The 24,656-nt window shown below is 40.6% G+C and overlaps 4 protein-coding genes across 4 annotated transcripts; 3 read left to right on the plus strand and 1 right to left on the minus strand.

Moving 5' to 3' along the window:
* Positions 1–8,813: 8,813 nt before the first annotated feature.
* Positions 8,814–10,204, plus strand: MELLADRAFT_90972 (uncharacterized protein; the record flags this gene model as incomplete). The annotated part of the gene is made up of 6 exons (XM_007405019.1): positions 8,814–8,853; positions 8,928–8,955; positions 9,014–9,073; positions 9,137–9,434; positions 9,498–9,591; positions 9,675–10,204. 6 exons carry the CDS (start codon positions 8,814–8,816, stop codon positions 10,202–10,204), a joined length of 1,050 nt encoding a protein of 349 aa, XP_007405081.1.
* Positions 10,205–11,209: 1,005 nt separating this feature from the next.
* MELLADRAFT_41926 (uncharacterized protein) lies at positions 11,210–12,740 on the plus strand (the record flags this gene model as incomplete). The annotated part of the gene is made up of 4 exons (XM_007405020.1): positions 11,210–11,275; positions 11,355–11,444; positions 11,714–12,291; positions 12,354–12,740. 3 exons carry the CDS (start codon positions 11,372–11,374, stop codon positions 12,594–12,596), a joined length of 894 nt encoding a protein of 297 aa, XP_007405082.1.
* A 957-nt stretch (positions 12,741–13,697) lies between these two features.
* MELLADRAFT_51610 (uncharacterized protein) lies at positions 13,698–15,525 on the plus strand (the record flags this gene model as incomplete). The annotated part of the gene is made up of 6 exons (XM_007405021.1): positions 13,698–13,703; positions 13,776–14,012; positions 14,101–14,209; positions 14,283–14,695; positions 14,985–15,327; positions 15,446–15,525. 6 exons carry the CDS (start codon positions 13,698–13,700, stop codon positions 15,523–15,525), a joined length of 1,188 nt encoding a protein of 395 aa, XP_007405083.1.
* A 1,150-nt stretch (positions 15,526–16,675) lies between these two features.
* On the minus strand, positions 16,676–18,489 carry MELLADRAFT_90975 (uncharacterized protein; the record flags this gene model as incomplete). The annotated part of the gene is made up of 7 exons (XM_007405232.1): positions 16,676–16,696; positions 16,742–16,855; positions 16,979–17,422; positions 17,540–17,654; positions 17,758–18,156; positions 18,249–18,334; positions 18,427–18,489. 7 exons carry the CDS (start codon positions 18,487–18,489, stop codon positions 16,676–16,678), a joined length of 1,242 nt encoding a protein of 413 aa, XP_007405294.1.
* Between the last annotated feature and the right edge of the window lie 6,167 nt (positions 18,490–24,656).

The raw sequence follows: 24,656 nt of genomic DNA on the forward strand, positions 1-24,656 counted from the left end.
AGTTTTCTGTTGACCATCTGAACAGTGGGGTTCTTGGACAGGATGACGGATGAGCGAATTTTTAGTTTTTTTGGCTCGAGTCCGGTGGTAAGTTGAGACGCTGAGCAGCTTTTTATGGTGTTCAAGACGGCGGTCAAGTTGTGGTTGATAAAGATGTGGACCATAAGAGGTGTGAAGCGTAATCATCACATGGAGCCGAGGCGTCAAGCGATGACATTCGAGCCATGCCGTTGTGGGTTGTTTGGATCCGTGGACGAAAGGACGAGCGAATCCAGACTTCGGTATCCCAAGCGGTGGTTGAGTCGAGTGGATCAGTTGAAAGGATGACCGATATGGAGGAATTCCGACCGGCTTTGGTGACCTGACAAGGAGTTGAGGCGTTGAAAATTCATTTCGACCCATTCCGCCTTTGTTTGGTTCGGTAAAGATTGTAAGATTAGTCGTCTAGCCACACCACCGGAGGTTGAGTCGAGTGGACATATGTTGTTTTTTGGGGTGATGAAGGAAAGGTCGTGAGACGTTCTGGTGGGTTATTGAACGGTGGGTCCAAACAAATAGACCGTCTATCGAATCGGGTCGAGGTCAAAGGCTACCCACGGGGCCCACCCGGCGCCTCTGCCCCTCACCTGTATTGGCTGTATTTGGTGTGGCTTTCGAGGAAAAATGAAAATGAAAAACCGCACCATGACATTAATTTTGAAAACAGCTGTAAATCATTTTGTTGCTCAGTGTAAAATTCAATTTTGAGAGTGATCACTTGGAATTTTGCACAGGAGGTTTTTGCACCGAAATTGTTCGGTGTAAACTATCCGGTGTAAAAATGGATACCATGTTGGGGCACAAGACTTTTACACTGAATTTTTTTACACCGGATAATCCGGTGTAAAAATTGCAGTGTAAAAATCAATTCCTCAACCGGGTACCAGATTTTTACACTGAAAATTTTACACTGTTTTTTTTTTACACCGCTCAAAAAAAATCGAAACAAGTGTAAAATTCAAAAAACGGGGGGGGATTTAAGCTTAACTAAGCCCCTCTTCCGCGGCCACGTCCGCGACCTCGAAGAGGGGCTTACCGCGGACTCGCGATTTTTCGCGGAGGACTTCCAAGAATTAAGTACTGTTATGTACTTCTTTCAACTTTCCCTCAACACCTCTGGCCAGAAAGTGCCAGCCTTCTGATATGTTGTTCTCAAAGCTTTTGTACATATTTTGATACCCCACACTTGTGCTTTACTCGGCGGAACGGTTTCCATGTTGGGTGGTAAGCATCATTGGATGTGCTTGTGTATGTTCCAGTCAAATACCCTGGAAAATACCCCGGAATGATTTTTTGGAACAAAACCCCAAATTTGTGGGCAAAGCCTCCTTGTGTTTTGTCCTTGGTTTTAGCTCGGTTTTGTATGGGATGGCTGAGCACGGTGAGGTTAAGTACGCGTTCTTGTGGTTACGCGCTTTTGTGGTACACAAAAATTTTGAACCACAAAATGGACACAAAAATTTTGTTCAAAATTTGGGAAGGGATTCTGGCGCGCGGCCATTCCCAAAACTACAGAGTGACCGCTATCAAAAATTGCAGCCTCAAGAAATCACAAAGAGCCAGCGACCTCCCATGGAGCAAGAAACCAAAATCCGCCAGCGTCCCTTCATCGAGTCCATTGCTGTGCAGTTATGTTCTACTGCAAAAAGTCAGCAGACCTTTGCTAAAGAGGTATTTTACTCTTTTTTATGTGCGGATAACCCCGTTTTAAAAGAAAGTCGACGTTATTGGGGTATCGAAAGAGGTTTGAACTCCACTTTCCAAATTGTGCGTGCAATCAAGGACCTGACTCAAAATAGTGAGGAAGGCCGGGCTGCATGGTGCAAGTTTATTTTGAGCGAGGTGAGTGTTCTTCTTTCTTAACAGTGGTATACAAGTTAATGATAATGGTTCTCATAGGCGCAAGAAGAAATTCAACAAGAAATTATGTCCAAACCTCGATGTTTTTATAGTTCACAAAAAATCACAAACGAGTTCTTTGAGCTAGGTCAATTACACGCGCGTGAAGATAAATTAAAGGCCTCAATGCCATTTTTGTGGAATCTGATGTATCATCAGCTATCGCTTAGATCAAATAATCGTGCGGCTCTTATGACGCCTGCTCACCGCAGCAACGTTTGGGACACGTTGGAAGACGAACATTCAGAACATGATCCAGATGCTGAAACCGGCCTGGCGACTGAAACTGTTGGCGAGAGGGAAGCCCGACATGACGAGGAAATGCTTTATCTTCCAGAAGACCAAACTAAGGCAGAAAGAGACCGAGCAAATCTGGCAAGTACCACACTTACTTGCTTTACAAAGATTGCGGTTACTCAACTGACTTGATATAACTGTTTTAGGTTGCAACCACCATATGTGGCATGGTCTCGTACATGTCTAATTATAGAGATAATGCGCTTCAGTTGCACAACACGTTGACTTTCATTGCAACTGGAGTGTCTGATAGAGTTTTTCAATATTTGAATACTTTAGGCCTGTCAAGTTCTCGAGATACAGCTTTACGAACTTTAAATCATCTCAAAAGCAAGCAAGAAGCCTCACTGCGAGCACTTATGGCCCAGCCTTATAGTATATGCCCAATAATCTGCATCGATAACTTTGATATCTTACAAAGAGTTCACAATACCCGAGTAGAGACTGTGTCGCATCTCTTTCATGGCACATGGGGTTATATTCAGTTTTTACCTAAATACCTAGATAAAGATATCTCGAAAGAAAGTCCGAGCACTCACCTTCAAAACTACCATCAATCCTTGGCTGAAGCTCGGAATTCCCCGGTCCGGTTGGACACTTTCAGGGAAAAGGCAAGTGATATGAACCAGTGGGAGGCGACTTTAAAAAGTCAGCTAGCCACGGTCATGTACAAATACATTCTCAAAGCTGGAACGACTCCCTCACCCAAAATTGCTACAAGGCCACCTCCGGTAGACCAGATTCCTGTAGATGATCGCCATTTGTTTCTGATGAGCCTAATGGACGCGGCCGACAACTCAGCAGATGGGGTTGCACAAGTTTTTGACGAAATCGCTTCTCAATGCGGGCTGACGCTCGAAGAAATGTCAAAATGGATCAGGATCGTTCAAGGTGACCTTGGCACTTGTCACAATATCGAAAGTCTTCGAAAGAAGCGTACTCCCGCCGGAACTGACATAGGAGGCCTTACCAGTGTGCTTACTATCCCTGGGGTTTCCCATATTATGTGGAACCTGGCACAAGGGATCCTATCGCATCATTGGGGTGATACACGTGACTCTAAGGACACTGGCGCGTGGAAGGCATGGCAGTCTTTGGGCGGATTACAAGGAGCTAATGCTAAACTGCCGTCGAGCATGGATTTTGGAACTGTTATGAAAGCGCTCCACTCGGTTCACTGCGCAACTTTGGTGTCGTGTTTAAGGTGAGTCCACCTTGATTGCATCCCGATCCCAAGTTAGAACCTGATCTTACGACATGTTTTTAAACATGATCTAGGCACACTATGTCAAAATACGAGACTCCTCCGGACCTAGGCAAGGAGGGTGCGGCCCAAGACCTAATAGATAGATGTTACAAAGAATTTTGCACCTCGGATTCTTTGAGAGCGTGTCATAAGATAGGGGACAATGTCGGCTATAATTTAAGGCTTCGGATACGTGATTTTGCGACTGTGGTGGAAGCTGATGATGCGACACACGCAGGTGATATTGGCAGGCTAATGCTGATGTGGAAACGATGGTCAATAATGGCTCATGGGTTAAAGGGCTTGCCTCGATATGCATTGCATCTGACTCGCTTTCTTGTGCTTGTGGAGCAGGACCTACCTCCTAATTTGGCCAAACTAATACTGCATAGTTTGCTTATTCCATCAGGTCAACGCCCAGGTCATTTTGTAGGAAATGATCTCTGGCTTGAACACCAAAACTTTTGGCTCAAACACCATTTCAATCAAACAGTTAGTCTTTTTTTTTCGGGGTTTTGATTAACACATCGATTAATCATGTGATTATGTAGAGTAACGGAACGGATATTGAAAAGCTGATCGCTATTTCAATTAACATTACATTTGTGTGTGCAAGAGATTTTTAATAAACATCTTGATTCAAATCGATTAATGAAACATTGAAACTTGTTCCTAGCTACGACAACTGATTCAACAATTAAAAATCCGGAGCGGACTGAAACCTGTGTTTCAAAACCACTACCATAACCTTTCAGAACAAACCCTCGCTAACTTTATCCGCTCTTGGAATTATCAATATGTCACTTCCAAAAACTCGACTGTCAAAAGTCAATTTACCGATACGGTCTTGACCGGAACAAATGTATTACAAGACAACTTTTTGAAAGACCGGAAAAAGAATGAAGTATCTCGATATTGATGGGGTTGTTTGGGTGACACGGTGGTTGATGCCGAAGGCAATCTTGAAGACATCCACCCCGAAAGTCAGGTTGAGCTAAACTGCGGTGTTCCTTTGTTTGGCTGATTTGCCCTTCTTACCGACATATGGGGGTGGTTTTCTCTTGGTCGACTTAGGACCAGTGATTCCTGAAGTCGTAGGGTCTACCTGCAATAAAGTAGTTAATTTCATGACAGGGTTAGATCACATGAACCAAAGTGTTACAAAAGACATATATGATAATTAGAAGATAAAGTAATGAAACCATACCACTTTGTCCTTTTCGCTCACATCTTTTGCCTTAGTGAAATTGGAGGCACTTTTTTGCTTCGCTTTGGTCTTTGCTTCGTTGTACATGATCATCTCTTCTTCCGAAGGGTGCAACACTGCAATCGAATCCGTGCTTGCCTTCCATTTGCGAATGTCTTGATGTATTGATGTGTATGTATTTGGAAGAGGTTCACTACCAAACACATCATCCAAATGCATTCCGTCTAAAACAAGGTCGTAGTTGATGCACAGGCTCCAAATTTTGTTGGGTGAGAACAGGTCATCGAGAGTGTAGAATGAACCCTTAGGATATTCTAAATTAAAAATTGACATCAGATTTGCTTGAATTCGCAGGAATAATCGAATCCAGCGTATATCTTGACGTAGAGGATGGTCATCGTCTATGGGTCTCAATGTGGTTTGAATCCCACTGTCCTGACAAACGAGATCTTCTGAGTCAACTTTGAAGTCGGGTTGTCCAGGTGGCACGTCCTGCTGGAGGACCAACTTGGTGAAATTCGATTGAGTCAAGATTTTCTGTTGAGCCAGGAAAAAATTTGCAGCATTTGAATCACAGTTCGAGCAGCGGCACGGTGCCATATTGGCCTCGGCCTGCCGTCAAGTTTCACTCGTCACGGCTTGGTCATTTTTCGATACCGGTATGTAGTTACACCTACAACTCATCAAGTTATTTGACGAAAGGAGTCAGCATCAGCACGGACCTGATAAACCGAATGTGAAAAGCATATCACTCACCGTAGTAGGACCTCAAAAGCCACCCGTAAGCATACCTCAGTGGTAGACATAGCAAGCATATGATGATCGTGGTCTTGCAGACTCTGATGTGGCAAAACCAAAAGCGAATCCTTGTCAGTCTGCGACAATTGATTGACTATCAAAAAAGCCACAGCTGGTCGCCCGTCTCGACCGCCTCGACCGGCCATTTGCAGCACCTCGAGCGGATCCAGCTGGCCCATAATAATCACCCTTCTCACACGTGTCCAGTTTTGGCCAAGGCCAAGAGCGTTAGTACAGGTCATTACTGAGAAAACCCCCTTTCCAAAATCCTGCGCTCGGCGAATCTTATCAATGGGACAGGTTGAGGCATGATAACGGCAAACTGAGGTACTCAAGCCATTGCTCGAATCGATTTGGTTTTGGCGGGCTGAATTAATTGCCTTAAGGGCTAAGTAGGTGTCGTTTTGTGTATGACAGTACACAAGAGTGGGTACAAGCTCGGAATCAGTCACGTTGGTTTTAGGTGCAAAGAATTTCTTGAGCAAGTCCATTGAAGAACATCCGTGTCTGAGGGTGACCCGGATGAAACAGATCTCTGGTCGTACTAGTTCGCTTCGATGAATGTCAATGCTATCTCTGGTGATTTTGAGACTTGCAACAATTTGGTCGAAGTTGCAAGGAGGACAAGTTGCTGACATAAGTAGAGTTGGTACTGCTTCTGTGGCTAGAAACCGCTCCACTAGGTTCCCGTATGAAGGCCGAAAAGCGGTGCAATCTTGCGGGATCTGAAAACATCGGTAATTTTTGATTCTGCCCGACAAGGCAAGGCCCCAACAGTAGATGAGGTGAGCCTCATCTACGACCTTGAGCACCAAACGGTTACGGAATCCCTTGGAAAAATAGAGACGTTCGAATTGAGAGTTATTCAAGAAAATTTCTGGCGACTATGTTAAGCACATGTCCGGTCAGCTCAGGAATGATTCAAAAACAATCGAGATCAATTTCAGGGCTTACCACATAAATAAATTGGTATTTTCCTGCAAGAATCTCTTTATACACAGCTTTCGTGAAAGACGCCCGTGTCAGGTTGATAGCACTCAGACCATTTCTAGCCTTTTCTTCAACCTGTCCAAATGCCCGATAAATAGTGAGTGAAAATGATTATAGAACATCAAACAGAGACACATTTGAGAAACTTACTTGATTATCTCCAAGCGCGTCTAAAGGATTCAAAGTCAAGATGATAGGCGCACATGCTTTGGTGAACATTAGATAGAATAATTCCGGTATTCGAGACTTGCCATACCCGGTACTCGCGATGAGAAAAACATCCTTTTTTCGAACGAGACTCATAGTCGAGTCGACTTGCAAGGCTCGAGCAATCATTTTGAATATGTTGTAAAATAAGTCTCGTATCACTTTTCGTTGTTCTTCATCGTCATCCTTGAGCAATGACTTTGAGATTGTTGGCCGGAACTCTTGAGGGTCAGTTTTGGTGGCTGCTGGTGCTGCGGCTGGGGTTCTTGGGGTTCTGCAAACATCAGGCAAAGGCGGAATAATAGCACTCCGAGAGCGAGTAAGCATGACGTAGTTAGTTGGAGTGCAAGTGAATGCGCATCGATGATCACGGTGGCATCTTATAAGTTATGTACGGCAGACGCGTCACCCCCCTAACCCTTACTGCTAAGGATTACTGCCATTAGGTCATAATACTTTTATGTCTTATGACAGTTTCCACCCAGGATAAGGATTTGTCCGGATTCGCCCGAGGTCAAATCGGTCAAATCAGATTGATGGCCTGTACACCCGTTCTTAGGCTGTTACAGGAAGACATAGGGACCATATTTAGTCATGCCTCCCAAATATGCAAAACAAGTGTGTTTCTGATGAAAGTAGTACCAACTTATGTAGACAAATGTAGAGAACAAGACACGAGAAACATGGAAATTTTTGTGGAGAGGTTTTGAGGTGAAGTTGAAGAAAGTACATAACGGTACTTAATTCTTGGAAGTCCTCCGCCAAAAATCGCGAGTCCGCGATAAGCCCCTCTTCGAGGTCGCGGACGTGGCCGCGGAAGAGGGGCTTAGTTAAGCTTAGGGGGGATTTTTGAATTTTACACCGAAGACGTTTTACACCAAACAAGTCGGTGTAAATGACCCGGTGTAAAATTCCACCTCCCCATTTCTTATAACGTTTTCTTGGTATTAATGTAACATTTCCTTGGTATTCATCCTTATTCACCCCGTCCTACGGATATAGAATGTGTACAACAATAGAACCGACTTTTCCTGTGTAATCTGATAGTCGGTCCACCTTTATCATCAGATTTAGTGTGGAATTTGTCTTTGGTACTCGACACGCGCTCTTCGGCGGAACTATCAGATTCTTTCTGACTCAGCTTCCAACATTATGATAAACTTCTTCTGAAATCCCCACTGCCGCTCTACTGGAAACGATATGTTTACATGACTCAAATCTAATCAATTTGAAGTCGCAATCTGAAGCTAACCTGACGGAATCACTTCGTGTTGTTGCCTGAGTGAAAACATGCAGGAAAGAAACCTTATCCAGGCGTGATCCAGGCTGATCATGGCGAGTTTCAACTCATGCTGTGCAACCTCAGAATTGATTCCTCCAATAGTGTCAGATAATCGTCTAGGCTGACGTTTTGTCGCTACGCTGTGAGCTAAGAGTCGGGCCAAAGAAGAGGGGTTGTCCTTCACTGAGGCCTCTGCCCTTTGGGCGAGGATTGGAAGATAGGGGACGTCCAGGGTACTGCTGAGGACTTTTTCAAGTCACAGCCGTAAGGTATCGCCTGCTATATCACAGAGTCCAGACCCCAGACCAGGTGTCTGGTGTCTGCAATTTCCGGTTGATGGGTGAGCAGTTGCACCGGAAACAAGAATCCGAGCTGCATCAATCTATGCACGATTGTCAGACCTTCTGGCTGCCCGATCACATGTATACTTATGAACTCGAATGGGATCATTTGTTTTTCGTCGTGTGATGTCCTTTCTTGGGGTTCCTTTTCAGATCCATTTGGAAAAAGTCCAAAAATCGAGCAGCTGTCAGAATTCTTGATGTTCTTTTTGGGTGGTTCTATATCAAATCCCACAACCGTTCATGATCAGAACTTCTGTGTCAAGCCTGAGGATGAGGTCTACCGTCTGGCAATCGAAGAAAATCGTGTATAAAATGGCCATCAGAAGCAACCTGTTTCATCCCTCATCCGCTCTTCATCACTGGTCTTTTGTCTATCCTTTTGATTTCCATTCGCATCTAGTAAATACCTACCTTTCTTTGATATAGACCTAATCTTATTTCTTTTGATCGTAGTAATTTTTACGATCCCTTGATCCTACACTCATTAATCCATAATCAACAAAGATGCATATTTCCTTCGCTTATCTTGGCTTTGTGCTTGCTGGTGAGTTCCTTGGTCATCGTCTGCACTCTCTTTCGATCCAAACTGATGTCTTATTCTGTTTGAATTGTTCTTAGCCTCCGCTGCTGCCAGTTCGCGTCATTTGTAAGCCATGCATTTGGATTCCGTTTCATGAGTTGATGCTGACTTTGTCTATCTTCAGGGCGAGAACCGACACAGTTGCTCGGTTGAGCGTTCGTAGTGAAGAACAGGCCGGCGGAGAGTGAGTCTGAATTTTTCTAGCTCAGTAGAGCGATGTCACTGACTATCACTTACACTTTCGTAGCGACCATCTCAAGATGAAGTGTTTTGGTGGCTGTGGTGGAGGTCTTCCTATCCCTGGGCCCACTTCATGCTGGAATGCTCCGGTCGTCTTCCACGGCGGCGGAGGTTTACCGCCGATGAATACCTTCTTTTCAACCGTTCAAAGCTACACGGTCATCACCTCCAACACCGTCAACATCTGGAACGGTGGCCTAGACCCTCAATCCATCTTACTTCAGTTCCAAATCATGGTCACCAGTCTTTCAACTCTGTTCTCCACTTTACAAGGCGGATGTTCCTTCCAAGGGAACCCTCAAGTCGTACGTCTTTCCTCTATTTCGCTTTCGAGAGTTCAGCTGTTTGCTAACCCATCTTGTCTCTAGTTCATCTCCACTTTTTCCCCCCTGATCATTCAAATCCAAAGCATGCTCACGATTATCACCACTCAATGTGCTGGTACAATTGCTGCCTTCCAATGTCAGTACCCTTCCTGTTTTTCTCTTTGAACCATATGAGCTAAGGTCAGATTCATAATTACTGACTATTTTTCCTACATTTAGCCTCCTTTGCCGTCCTATCTGTCTTGGTGCAATCGATCGTCGGTGTTGCAATCACCTTTCATGTCGAGGTTCAACAATTCTTCGCGGCCTGCAACTTCAACCCTCAGCTCTGGTCACCTCTTGGTTTCCCAGTCGATAGCTGGATCCACGGAGGTGCTGGTGTATTCCCCGGAGGTCCGGGTGTGATCCCCGGAGGTCCTGGTGGATTCCCTGGAGTTCCCGGTGTGATCCCCGGAGGTCCTGGTGGATTCCCTGGAGGTCCCGGTGTGATCCCCGGAGGTCCTGGTGTATTCCCCGGAGGTCCTGGTGTTGTCCCTGGCGGTGTACCAGTTCCAGTACCTGGAGGTGGTGCCATCGGCTGTTTCCGACCACTTGGTCTCCTCGGTACCTTACTCCACGTCCTCATTGTAATCCTCGACCCTCTCTTCCACGGCCTTGGTGCGCTCTTGCAAGGTGTTGGTCTCCTGGTCGCAAACCTTGGTACAGCTGTGGGCGGTCTTCTTGATGGTGGTCTCCTCGGTTTGATCTAGAATCTTAATCATTTTCATTCAGATCGTTCTCGCTTTCCTCAGTCTGTTTTCCATTTGGGTTTTGCTTTGGATCTTCTTACTACCTCTTGTGACCTGCTTCTTGTTCACTTTTTCTTTCTTGTCGGCCTACAACTTCTTATCAGCTTGTTCATTGCGGACCTTTCATGCAGTAGCTTGATTGGCAAAATGGCAATTTACAATCCATTGTGTCTTTTTTCCTCTTGATTGTTTATATCATAATAATGAGAATGCAAATGAGAAGATTGGGAGAGGCATAGAGCCATACTCGTTCTTTGTTAGTCTTACCTTTCAGTTTTTTGAGATGAGAGGTTGTTTTGATAAAAGTCATGATCAGGTGAATGAAATTCGAGTGAAGTTTAATGATCAACATTTATAACTCTCGTTTTATAAATTTCAATCAAATTTAACTGAATAAAAGAATATCAAAATGTGTCTTCGATTTAAGTTTCAGTGATGATCTTTCGAATCAAGGAGCCAAAAGTGATTCACACACTTTAAAAAATTGAAAACTAAATTCTCAAAACGATCCATAAACCAATACCTCATACAAAAAAAAAGAAAAGAAAGATACTTTATGATTAGATTAAAGAGCTTCAAAACCCCACTAAATAAATGTATTCAAAGATGGAAAAATGTTGATCAAGTTCATAACCAAACCGATTAAGAAAAGAAAAAAAACATTCCAATTTGAAGTAGAAATGTAGAACTTGGTTTTTTTAGAATTTCAATCCCGTTTAGAATCTTAAGAATTAGATTATTGAGATTATTGATGCCAAGTGATTTGATTGGATGGTGGCTGGCTGATGGTTCAGGTTAAGATGGGCCGATCGGCGGCAACCTACAAACTCCCGGGTCGGTCCTGACGAGTCGGCTGTCCGGGATGTTTCTCGGAGCCGGGTATCACTCGACATGATCGGTGAGCTGTATGTACAGACCAAACCTAACCTCACGGTTGCGAGTCTCACTTCCTTCTTGTGCGCCACTCTCATTTTTCCATCGGTTAAGAAAACTTCATAACCACCCACCGTCCCGATTCCGCATCCTCCTCAAGTAAGTACTCACCATCAGCTCATCCTCGCTTCCTGAGAACATGCCAATCTCATTTTCCCTTATGACTCTGTCTATTCAGCATCCGACCTCCTCAAGATGCCCTTCGTCAAGTTGGTGAAGAACTCTGCCTACTTCTCTCGGTTTCAAGTCAAGTACAGGCGGCGTCGAGGTTTGTGTCGACTTTCTTTTGTCCGGATTGAAAATTTCTATCCTTCCCTTGCCTTTTTACTTGGTGAACATTAAAAGATGAATTTTTGAGATACATGCATAGTTCACGCTGAGCGCCCTTCTAAGCGCGTTGCTGACCATTATATCTATCATATAGTCTTTCGCTCCTATCTGATCTTGTCCCAAGCCTTATCACTTCTTCTATATCGCAACATCTTAAAGAGGAAAATAGGTTGCTGATATCTTGTTTGTTCGTGTTACCGCTTTTAGAGGGTAAAACCGATTACTATGCCCGAAAGCGTTTGATCACCCAGGCCAAGAACAAGTACAATTCGCCTAAATACCGTCTTGTTGTTCGAATCACCAACCGGGACATCATCTGTCAAATCGTTCACGCCAAACTCCAGGGTGACTTTGTACTTGCTGCTGCCTACTCTCATGAACTTCCTCGATACGGTATCAAGCACGGTCTTACCAACTGGGCTGCTGCCTATGCCACTGGTCTTCTTGTCGCACGAAGGGCATTGACCAAACTCGGCTTGGCCGACAAGTACGCTGGTGTTGAGGAGCCAGAGGGTGATCTTGTTCTTACTGAGGCCAACGAAGACGGTCCTCGACCTTTCAAAGCCTTCTTGGATGTCGGTCTTCGTCGAACTTCAACTGGTGCTCGTGTCTTTGGTGCCATGAAGGGTGCTTCCGATGGTGGTATCTTTGTTCCTCACTCCGAGAACCGATTCCCTGGCTTCGATCCTGAAGCCAAGGAGCTCGATGCCGATGTCTTGAAGAGTTACATCTACAGTGGTCACGTTGCTGAGTACATGGAAGCTCTTGAAGAGGAAGATGACGAGGTATGTTCTTTTCCTCTCGATCAGCCAATTCTTTCATCTCACTCATGTTTCTTCCTCCGTAGCGTTTCAAAAAACAATTTGCTTCTTACTTGGCCGATGACATTGGATCTGGTGACATTGAAGAGATCTATACCGAAGCCCACAAAGCGATCCGTGCCGACCCTAGTGCACAGCCCACCGATAAATCCAAACTTGAGGAATACAAGAAAGCAAGCAAGGCCAACAAATTCACCAAGATTGGAAAAGAACAACGTGCTGAGAATGTTAAGGCTAAGGTGGCTGAATACTTGAAAAACTCTTCATGAACTTCTTTTTTTTTTCTCTCTTAGATTGTTGATTTAAATCGAGATGCAATTATTGTACACCCTTATGCGAGTTTCGAAAACAAAACCTTTCTTGATGGTTTTATGCCCTTTTTATGTATTATTTAAAACCTTTGCCATTTCGTTTTACTTGTGAGCCTACCTCTCAACACCTTGCCCTCTGCCACATCTCTGCGCCGCTCCATCTAGAATCTAGAATCTAGATTGGGCAATGAAATTTCCATCCTGAGTTGAACAGTGGAATAAGCCTCACATCCTCACGGCAGTTCCCATCCCAAGTCTAACAATGGCACACCCTCCTGGGTTCAAGCCGTCCCCAACTGTTTACCATGAAGTAAATCAAGTTCTTCCAAAGAGTGGGAATGGATTGGCATATAGGCTGAGCGGACCCCATTCTCACCGACGCGGCTAGGATTGTTTTCCTCAGTCTGTGTCTGGAGGCCAGCTCTGGCCCTTGAGTTTGCAAAAGCCCAATTGTCTTGGACTGATCAAAGGGCGTGTGATTGAGGAGCTGATTGTTCTGAAAACCAAAGCGTTGGCCAGAATTGGTTGAATTGGAGAGTGAGTGCTATGTAATCTTTTTTAAGGGTGCTTATGTCTATGTAGCTTAGCCAGGCTTTAAGTATTGGATTCGATTCAGAGCGCGATTTTAAAAAAAGTGCTGATTACCTTGATTACCATTTTAGAATTTACAAACTACTATCATCATCATCTCATCATTCAACTCACCATCCATCCATCATGTCAATCAAAAACAATTTATCAAAACTTATCAACCCTAGAGCAATTCGAACTCATTCTCAACATCAAGCTCAAGTTCATTCTAGAATTACAAGTTCTCGATTTATATCATCATCCTCTTATTCTAATTATGTCTCAAGTTCCAATCAAGCTGGAATGGCAGAAATCTCATCAGAAGACTTTGCTTCAAAATCATCAAATACTTCTACAATCAAATTAGATCAAATCGATCCTATTGCTCTAAGACCTGATCCTTTAATTCTGACTCCTATTAAAGAAGGTCTAGGATTCGAAGCATCAATCAAGACTCAAGAAACGATTGGTAGACCTATCTATTTAGACATGCAGGTCAGTGATTGGTTAACTGAAAAGTTTTGAACGACTACTTTTGTAATCTGACTCGTTTGTTTTCATTATCAGGCTACCACTCCACTCGATCCTCGTGTACTTGATGCAATGATGCCATATCTCACCAATCAATATGGTAATCCACATTCAAAAACACACGCATATGGATGGGAAACGGAAAAAGCGGTAGAAACGGCTAGAACTCATGTGGCTGATTTGATTGGTGCCAATTCAAAGGATATCATCTTTACTTCTGGTGCAACTGAGACTAACAATATGGCTATCAAAGGTGTTGGTCGGTTCTACAAAGTTTGTTGATTAGTTCTCTTTTTCTTTCATTAGATTTTCATATTCCAAGCTAAATTATTTTTATATATTTGATTACCACTTTCTTAAGGAACGTAGACGGCATATCATCACAACACAGACTGAACATAAATGTGTTCTAGATTCATGCCGAGTCTTGCAAGATGAAGGTTTCGATGTCACTTACTTACCTGTCCAAGGTGCGTAGTCCATTCTCTATCCGTCTCGTATTAACACGTAGAGCAATATCTAACTTTTGTTTGAACCTCGCAGCCAACGGATTGATTGACCTCAAAGAATTCGAAGCAGCCATCCGAGAAGATACCATTCTTGTTTCAATCATGGCAGTGAATAATGAAATCGGAGTGATTCAACCCTTAAAAGAGATTGGACAAATCGTTCGAAAACACAAAGGAGTCTTCTTTCATACAGATGCAGCACAAGCCGTTGGAAAGATTCCCATAGATGTAGATGAGATGAATATCGATTTATTGAGTATGAGTTCTCATAAGGTTTATGGTCCAAAAGGAATTGGTGCGGCTTATGTTCGTAGAAGGCCTAGGGTTAGGTTAGAACCTATCATGAGTGGTGGTGGTCAAGAACGTGGTCTTAGATCAGGTACTGTACCTGCTCCTTCGGTTGTTGGATTCGGTGAAGCTTGTAGGATTGCCAAGATTGAACTTCAGGTTAGGATTCCTTTTTGTTTCGTTTCAAATGATGCTTTGTTTTCTTCACTTGATGATCACTCCCATTCAAGCCCAAGTCGTCTTCAAAAAAGAAAGGCGCTTGACATGGGGTAAACATTCATAACTAAGCTTGACATGGCAAATCTTGTCTTGTTTGGCTTGGTTGTTTGACCTCTTGATGATGTTCTGTGCAGGGGTTCTGAGACTCGTTTATTATCCAATTGATTTTTCTGACTCATGGAAACTTGATCAACGATGCTGATTTTCCTGTTTTTTCGACTTTTTGTAGAATGATCATGATCATGTGAAAAGTCTTTCGGACCGATTACACCAACAGATCTTATCAAGATGTACTCATATCGTTCGAAACGGAGATCCATTAGGATATCCAGGATGTTTAAATTTATCATTTGAATATATCGAAGGAGAATCACTTTTGATGGCATTGAAAGATGTAGCTTTAAGTTCAGGTAGTGCATGTACAAGTGCATCATTAGAACCGAGTTATGTTTTAAGAGCATTAGGTGCGAGTGATGAGAATGCTCATAGTTCACTTAGGTTTGGGATCGGTAGGTTTACAACGGTTGAAGAGATTGATTATGTGGCTGAAAAGATTGCTAAGGTGGTGAATCGTAAGTTTGACAAGGATTTTTTTTTCATATGCTTTTTTTTGGGTTCGATGGTTTGACTTTCTTTTTTTTGGGATGTATTGATTGATGATTTATCTTTTTTTTCTTTTGGAAAATAAAGGGTTGAGAGATATAAGTCCGTTATGGGAAATGGTACAAGAAGGAATTGATTTGAAATCGATTGATTGGTCTCAACATTAGATTTCTATGCAAAAAAAAAAGAAACGGATCAGATATACAGAAGATATAGAAGGAAATTGAATGAAGGGAGAGGAGAGAAAAATAAAATTAACTATCATTAGTTTTCTTTTTTTTTTTTTGATCGTTTATGTTTTTTTTTAAAATTTGATGAAGTCAAGTCTCAAGAGTCAAATGTTTTTGTTTTCTTTTTAAAAACGTTTTTCTTCATTGTTTTTTTTTCGGTGTTCTACTTTTTACATTTGTTGATAGTTTACTTTTTTTTTTTTTGAATTTGTTTCATTTTTGAAGTTTATAAGTAACTACATGTGCATTTCTATTCTACCAAAAAAAAAAGGAAAATAAAAAAAAGTCAGAATTTAAAGGAAAAAAAAGTTTTTTTTTTGGTTATGTAAATTAAGTTGGTTATTGCAATTTATATGTAGGTTTTGAAAAGTAATATTTTTTTCCTTGATATATTGGTTTACATTTCTTTTTTGAAAATTCTTACCTGAGTTTTTTTCTTTGATTAGTTTGGAGATAGGAATAGGATAGATTATACAGATCATATCAAATGAGATGTTTTTTTGTTGATTGGTTTGAACTTCAGGAGTCATATTCAAATATGTCATCAAATATACAAGGTGATTGTCAAACATTGATAAATCTAATGATTTATTATATTTTGGAGTTGGATTCCTTATTTCTTCAAATTTGGGACAAACATTTACTTGATTCAAATTCAAATTCATGTTTAATTTTCATCCATAGAAAAAAAATTAAAATTACAATCATTTTTACAAACAACAATAAAAGAATTACAACATTGGTTTTGTTTAGTAAGAAAAAGATAAATTCAATAAGGAAAATAAAAACAAAAACATCAAGGAAATCATAAACAAAACAAACAAACCCACCAAGAAAAAAAATGAGATGAATTTTGTAAGAAGGATATGTAAGTTTTTTTTTGTTTTTTTTTTCAATAACCTAATTCGCGTTTTCTACGATCATTACTTTCAAGTCTAAGTTTAAATTTCCATTCTGGTACATCTTTCCAACTGTTTGGGTTTGGGTTTGGGTTTTGATTTCCTTCACCAATTAACTTTAAAAGATGATTTTCTACATTAAATTCCTCAGGCTACAAAATTCCCAATCATAGAAAAAGAAGACAGGTTTAGATCAAGCTGGGATTTTTCTTGAGGAAATGAGTGGAATAAAAATTAGGATTAGAATAACTTACTGGGATTAGAACATGAACTGAACTTGATTCTTCTGTTTCATTCTTGAATGGAAATAATTCAAAATTTGATTTCTTGGACCATCTTGATGCAATAGCTCTTGCTTGATGTTCAGCCTTGATGTGTTTGTTATTGTACAATAACAAAAGAACCCCCCCCACACACACACCCACAAAAAACCATCATTAGTGTTTTTCTAGATCAAGAAGAAAATCTTCAAAAAGGAAAAAAAAACTTACAAGTGGAAAAGGGATGACAGATGTGTTGATAACTAAGAAAGCAAAACTTGGATCATGAAAATAAAAGGTTTGTAATGAATCTACATTATGTAATCTTCTTTTGAATTGATAATTTAAGATTGGATAATCACACCAAGGAGAATCATTTTGATGACAAAAATCATAAGAATAATGATAACCGGTTGCAAAGATTAATAAATCGATTGAATGAATTTCAGAAAGATCTTCTAGAATTAAACTTGATTTCTGGATGGATTTCAATCCTGGTTTGGCAAGTATGTTTTGAGTCCATTTTGGACTGTTTGGATCTGTGAAATCATAACCTATGCTTGATGGATGATTTGATAATGAATATAATTTGGTTGGTTGATCTTCTGGTGGTAAATTGGCTATTTCTCTTAAGATATCATAACCTGATGGACCTAATCCTACCACTGCAATTGTCTAAAATATAAGAAAAGAAGAATGATTCAAGTTTTCATTAAACTCAATGAATGGTGTCTTGATTTTGATTTTTTTAGAAATCAAAAGATTGAATTTATGTATCAAAAATCAACTTACTTTTGATCTTTTTATGATATCATCTTTTGGTGTACGATAATAAAGTGAATGAGTGATTTGATTTGGAAAAGTTGAAAGTCCTTCAAGAAAAGGTATATAAGGTTGTGAATTATGCCTAGGGAATCGATTTTGTATAGAAAAAAATATCAATATTGATGATTTATAAAGAATTTGAGATTCAAAAGAAAATATATATAAAAAAAAATTGATATACATACCCATTTGCAGCTAAAATGAAATCAGCATAAATGATAGAAGGATTTGATTTTGAATCTTGATCGATTTTAGTATATTCTATCATCCAATGTTTAGAAGGATTACCAGATGAATGATTAGGATTATATTGAATTCGGTTCACATTTGTATTAAATCGAATCAATTCTTTTAATTCTTGATCAACAGAATCATCTAAATAATCTAAAATCTCACTATGATGAGGAAATGATGAAGATGAAGATGAGTTGAATGGGATATCTTTAAATGTCATTAATTCGATGGGTACATTTGTTCTTAATCCTTTGTAGATCGGTGTTATGGATGGATCGGTTTCGTTTATGATCGGTTTACCTTCTGGTGTGAATTTTAAGTTGATCTCACCTGGATTTGATTCATAATTCCTTCCAAAGAAAAATATAAAATCAAAGAAACATTCAATCAGTTTCGATTCTATGACAAGTTGAGAATAAGAAATATAGATTGATGGATTTACCAAACTCCTCCTAAATTAGATCTAACTTCAAAACATATTATTTTAAAATTTGTAGTCGATTTCAATTGTCGCAGTCCAGCGATACCCTGTTATATACGGAAAAAATCGAATTCATTAGTTTTCGATCAATGTGTGTTGGGTTTGTGAAAGGTCAAGGAAGAAAAATAAAATCACAAACGCTAGCGCCAGCACCAATAATCAATACATCAACTTCATCATCCATGATTTCTTCATTCATCATTTTTTATCAAGCTCTAATAGATTTGATCGAGAAAAATGATCGATTCGAAACCAAAACAAAAAAAGTCGTAAGATCGTTGCTTGATTTTCTTATTCTGTTGCAGTTTCAAACTTTGAGAAACCTTTTATGCAGGGTGATCGATCTTTAAGAACCGGTTTATCATCATCTCATTGTACATAAATGAATGGAAGCTACATACATATCCAGAGGATGTTGGTGTGGGCCTAAACGTATAAGGTCACCCCCGCCCCGGTGATCGAGGGAGGGACTTACAGCTCATGTCCAAACTTAACAAAGTCCCTCGCCAAAGGCCCGAGCCCCAGCGAGGGACTTACCGCATAAACTGGAATCCTGGCGTGAGAAGTGAGCTGTATTTGCTCCAAATTCTCTACATCTGTTTGTTTTTTTTCTCTCTCAATAAACATGTCTTGCAACAAAGAAAGAAGAAAATGGCCAGGGACCATTACATATGTACCAATTGCAACCTCCTTTCTGTCTTGCTGGGAAGTTATCTTTTTGAGTGCTTGAAGATCAATTATTTTGACCGCTTTCTGAGAAATACAGGCTTTGAGCCGGCTCGCCGCTTCTGAAAGATGAAAACAGACCCATTTTTGATTCCCCAGTAGCCCAAGTTCCAGACCAGATTTGGGGGAGCTTGCAATTGGCTCATATGTAATGAATATTTGCCATCATCCTTTTATTTACCTCCGAGACCTGTTTATTTAGGAACAAATTGAAGAATTCAAAGTAGTGTTTTTGGAGCCAATACAGGCTACTTCTCACGCCAGGATTCCGTTTTATGCGGTAAGTCCCTCGCTGGGGCTTGGGCCTTTGGCAAGGGACTTTGTTAAGTTTGGCTCATGTCCCCCTTTTTAACTCACAACAGCACAATTTTTTTTGGTGATTTTTGCTTTATCACTCATTATGAGGGTTCGAGACCTCATCAAGTCTTGCTTCCAGCCACGAGGACCTTCATTTGCACCTTGTACATGTCCTCATGCGTTTTTAGCAACCATTGTATTCATTGAGCTCACTCAGAAGAGTTGTAAAAGGTTGTTGCCTACACACCTAATTTGATACAGGACCCCAAAGGCTTGCAGATGTCTCCAAAAACACGGTGTCTATGAATTGCAATAGCAGCAAATCTATCCACAATGAAGATCTAAAAACAGCACCAGGAGACCCACAAGATGTCAAGGAAGCTGTGTGCAGCTTGAAGCAAGAGGTTATGAGGTGTGGAACCCTCATAATGGGCAAAAACAAAAAAAAAATGACCAAAAATCTTGCTGTTGTGGGTTGAAAACCATGATTGACTACTTTTCACGTAATCTGGTATACCTCAGCAATGTCCCATCCTGGTAAATGCATAGTACTCTGTGACAGTGCCACAGTTAGTATATGTAGCAGCTGGAGATGTCCTTGTCAAAATCAACAAACTTAACCAAGAAGGATTAGCACAACAGCTTGGTTTGGACAGCTCAGGTGTCCACAGATCAAGGGGCTGGAGGGGAGGCTTTCAGAATTTTCTACAATTACCCATCAGGTTGGATGTCAAATTGCTTAGGAGTGGCTCTATTCCATAACTAGCAGAGTTGGATATAAAGGGACATCTGTTTTCATTAACAAATCTGGTAAATGATGAATCTATCCAATTGTCCTCGCCAATTCACTGGGTGTTTGGTGTAGGCGCTTAGAGGCTCAGGAGCCAGAGGCCAAACATGTTTGTAGTGTGACTCATCAAGCCTCATCCTGATCATTAGATTTAAACTTCCAATCATTTTTATTCCCATTTGAGAGCCACTTTCAAGTCAGATGTTTGGACTGAGGATGGAGTCAAAATGCACAAATTGTCCTTGTGACCATTCATTTCACATCTTTTGAAATACATCAGCTAAATCCTTTATGATTGTTGTTTGGCTTTCATGGCTAGCTGCAAGAACATCCTTTTCTCATAAGTCAGTGGGATTTGACATGGTCAGTCTCTGCCTGTGGCAATGTGCACCTCAGGTGTGCTTAAGTTGATTGTAGAGAAAACTGGCAAAACCAGTTACAGCTGTTTTATATGCTGTGCAATGATGAGATTTTTACAAATTTCCAATCAACCATTTTTGGAATGGATGTAAATACATAATTAGTAAAGAGAGAAACATATTATTAGTATTATATTATGCATGTAAAAGTGAATATGTTCCAACAAGGCAAGCGTAAAGGTTCAAATATCTTGGATTTATTTCTGTTTCCAATGCAGGTGAATTTAGCTGGAATGATGACTGCAAGTCCTGAAAGATCTTCTTTGCAAGATACTGGATAATACAAACTGGCCTTTCAGAAAAGTATCTTGGGTTTAATTCCTTTATTGTCACAATAAAACTTTATCACAAGTATACCCTGCTGGCTACATTTTATCACACCTGCATTGTTATGCTCAAGGATTTGTGGCACACAAACAGGTTTGGATTATCGTTTGCCTGTTGAAATACAAGTGGGAAGTTTAACAACTACAGCTTTTGTACCATCTTTATTGCAGAAAATCTTGAGATCTGGTTTGATTTCATGTTTAAAATGATTTTCCACTTGATGACTTCCCTTTGGTAACACATGCCACCAAATGTGTAGTGATATTTGGTCGCACATGTGACCCAAACATGGCATTTTGTAAACCTGAGTGCAACAAAACGTGCACACTCATTCTGCACATATGTGCAAAAATCGTGCACACTCTTGAAAATGAAAAAAGCCGTTTATTTTTTTGACATATGTGACTGCAACCTCTCCCATCTTCCTTATCTCCACCTTTCACTCCTTCTTTTTTGTACTTCACCATTTTGTTTCTCTCTTGTCACAATCAACATCAATTCATTATCACTTCAATCTCAATCATTCTTAAACTGATCAATTTCAAAACCTGTTGATCTCATCAACCATCATATTTGAACCCAACTTCAAACCTCTTTACCATCCAACCCAATCTTTCACCTTCAACTGTTCACTCTTTTTCATTCAAACTCATTGAATTCAATCTGATTTGATTCATTGAGTCAAAAGTTTGAAATGTTCATAAAAAACTAAACTGGAGTTTACAAGTGAGAGTTGGTACAAAGATGAGTTGAGGGTGATGAAGGGAGATTGAGATTGTATCATGGTCATTGAACTCAAAGAAGTCAATGATCTTGTTTAATCAATGACTTGGGATCAATGATTGTGAAATGTGAACAACATTTTCCTTTTCACAAGTTTACCAGATGTTCCAAACAAACACAGTGTTATGTCTTTTGACACATACACACATGATGAGGAAATTTCTTACTGTGAGGTAAAAGTCACATATGCAAGTTGGTGTGAATTTTCTTACCAAAGGGGATGGTAAGTACTGGGAATTTAGATACACATCGCCGGTAAAGATGCAAGAAAGTAGAAAGAGAAAGACTTCATCTTTGAAGGGCTGAACTGGTTGAACTTTCCCAATATGAGTCACGACAGTTAGTAAAGGAGATCAAGGGGTAACACTAATAGTAATACGTAATGGGTGAAGGACAATCATGATTTGTATGAAAGGTAAAACTACAAAGGGCATGATTTGAGACTTTGAAGTGAGAAGATTACCTTTTGATTATTTCTTTAGACTGCTTTTTTTGAGTATACACTTTGCTACTTGAAACACAGACGATGAGTTGAAAATACAATTGACTTTTTGGTTGAGGTTTTTTTGGATGAGATGTACAGATTTTAAGGGGCGTTCAGAGCTGTAGGATGAGGTTTGGAAGCTAAACCACAGCTAGTCAAGAGGATGATACAAGTTGTCTTTATCTACATATTTAGCATTTGGTAAGTGAATCTATTTGGAAGGTTCAAGGGAGATTATGGGTAGCACTGGTAGTAGCCTTTTGGGGGCGGATAGCAACACTGAGACAGCTATGCTGCAACACGCTACCAGTTTTGTGCGTAGCGTAGCTGTATGTAGTTAACAAGAATCTGACCTTTATGATACAGTCAAACCGGAAAAGCTTGTCACGAATTCCCCACCAAACTGCTTGAGTTCTGCCAAACTTAACGAAAGTCCACTTGTTTGTTGGCTGTACAGGCCAGCTCAAACAAGGGACTTACTCGTAATGTCCCAAATTTGGTGTGAGGTCTGTCGGGGTTTTTTTGCAAAAATCTTAGATCCCGCCTGCTCAACATTTTCCCCAATGATCTTGTTTTGACATGATAATAAAAGATACGTGCAGCCCTCCTGCGCCTAATAGTTTGGAGTTCTGCGGGCAAAATTGGTCAAGCTTCTCCAATTTGATTGTAGTGTAGCTTGTCCAGTTACGCTACACTACCAGCTACTGTAGCTGAGTTTTGTGCCTCTACACTACACTACAGGGCCAAAATTTGGGTAGCTGGAGCTTTCCTAAGACTCTGTGTAGGGTAGCTGGAATTCATTCATGCTGATTCATGTTAGCTGTAGCTTATCAGCATGTTTTTAGCTACGCTATTGTACATTATCAGCTACAGGTAGATTGGCTGTCTCAGTGTTGCGGATAGGCAACCTCTTTATCAGCAATTCATCAATACTCGTGCAACTGTTGTCGAGCTTTCCTCCATGATCCATCAAACAACCACTCCTTCTCAAGCAGTCCCCGACCTCGATTTAGAACATGAACGTTTCCTGAGTGGAATTTGTTGGCATAGCTGACTAGGCTTGGACAGACTTGAAAAGCATCAACTGATTCTATCAACGCACATGAATAGGAACTTTGATACTAACCTTTGCATCTTCTCTGGGTGATACCTCAATCTCCCTAAGTTTACTCATTGTCCTTGAGTGTGAGGTAAAGAGCATGCTTTACTTCTTGAACAAATCAACTTGACTATACATACTTGAGGAGAAAACTGATACAGATTAGCACGATAACGAGCAACGGATGATTCGGTGGTCGACCTTTTGCCTGTCAAAATACTAGGGGAAAGAGTTTTCGAGACTTTGGTCGATATACAACCGAATCTAAAAAGTGCATTCCAGATGACAGGGCATTCCTAGTCCTATCAACTGACATCGCAGAACGACAACATGAGAATGATCGAAAGCTGCATGAAATGAAACTTGAGCTTGTGATGTCATTCAGCTTGATCGAGTTTGAAACTCATCACTTCCACGACATTTCCAACAATATAGTTTTGTAAAAAAGACAATTGATTGTTGTACGTTGGAAAGTGAGGATACTGAGTTCCGCTCAAGTGAAACTGTGAAGGATCTCGATAAACAGGTGATCAGGTTTTACTACAAAGTCATAAATTTTCACTGCAAAGTCTTCAGATTGAACCTTCACAATTCACTTCTTCATCTCAACTTACATAATTCCGGCCGATGTAAAACGCATTGTTTCAATGGAAACCTTGCAAACAATTGAGATGGTAATCTCAGACGCGCGCTTCTTTCATGGGTTTATCTGATTCTTTTGCTTATATACATCACTCATCGGTAATGACGTAATGATTTTGAGTTATCTAAGGTGCTTGACATTTATCATTGTAACCTTTTCTCTTTATCAAACTCAAACTGTGAGCCTACTAGCGTCTGTTGGGCTAGTAGAGTCAATAAAAAGGAGGTAGAAGTTTAAACAAACTTCTACTAGACTCGTGGGGATTACAATCCACGAGTTGGAGTATGTGAAGACGCGGGCGTAGAAGCTTTACTTGTAATAAACAAGTAAAGACTCCAGTTAAATGACCTTTTAACAAAGGATTTCACGCCCAGGGATTTTGGGTAATTGTTCTTATTTGCAACAATTAAAATAGAGCCACTGACGCGCAGTTCTCAAGCCTAAATTGAGTCACTTCTTGTACAAAGAATGATCAATAAAGGAGGTGTTAAAGTCTATCTTAACACCAGGAACTTTAAACTCTGACTAATAGAGGTTCCCCGTAGATTTAGAGTTTCTTATATCAGATAAATCCCTGATCTGATATAAGCCTTACTCCAGGACTACTTCCTTATACGTAATTCCACCAAATGGATATTACAAAACTAACTGATTATAAAGTCTAATCAGTATAGAAACAAAGTTTTGATGCGCACACAATAAAGTCAACAAGACACAAGGTTGAAGATTCAAAGTTCGTAGAATCAGGCGTTTTAAAGTTTGTAGATGTTAGACAAAGTTTAAAAGTTCTATGAAGATGAA

This window comes from Melampsora larici-populina, assembly GCF_000204055.1.
Source record: "Melampsora larici-populina 98AG31 unplaced genomic scaffold MELLAscaffold_3, whole genome shotgun sequence".
NCBI classification, from domain to species: domain Eukaryota; kingdom Fungi; phylum Basidiomycota; class Pucciniomycetes; order Pucciniales; family Melampsoraceae; genus Melampsora; species Melampsora laricis-populina.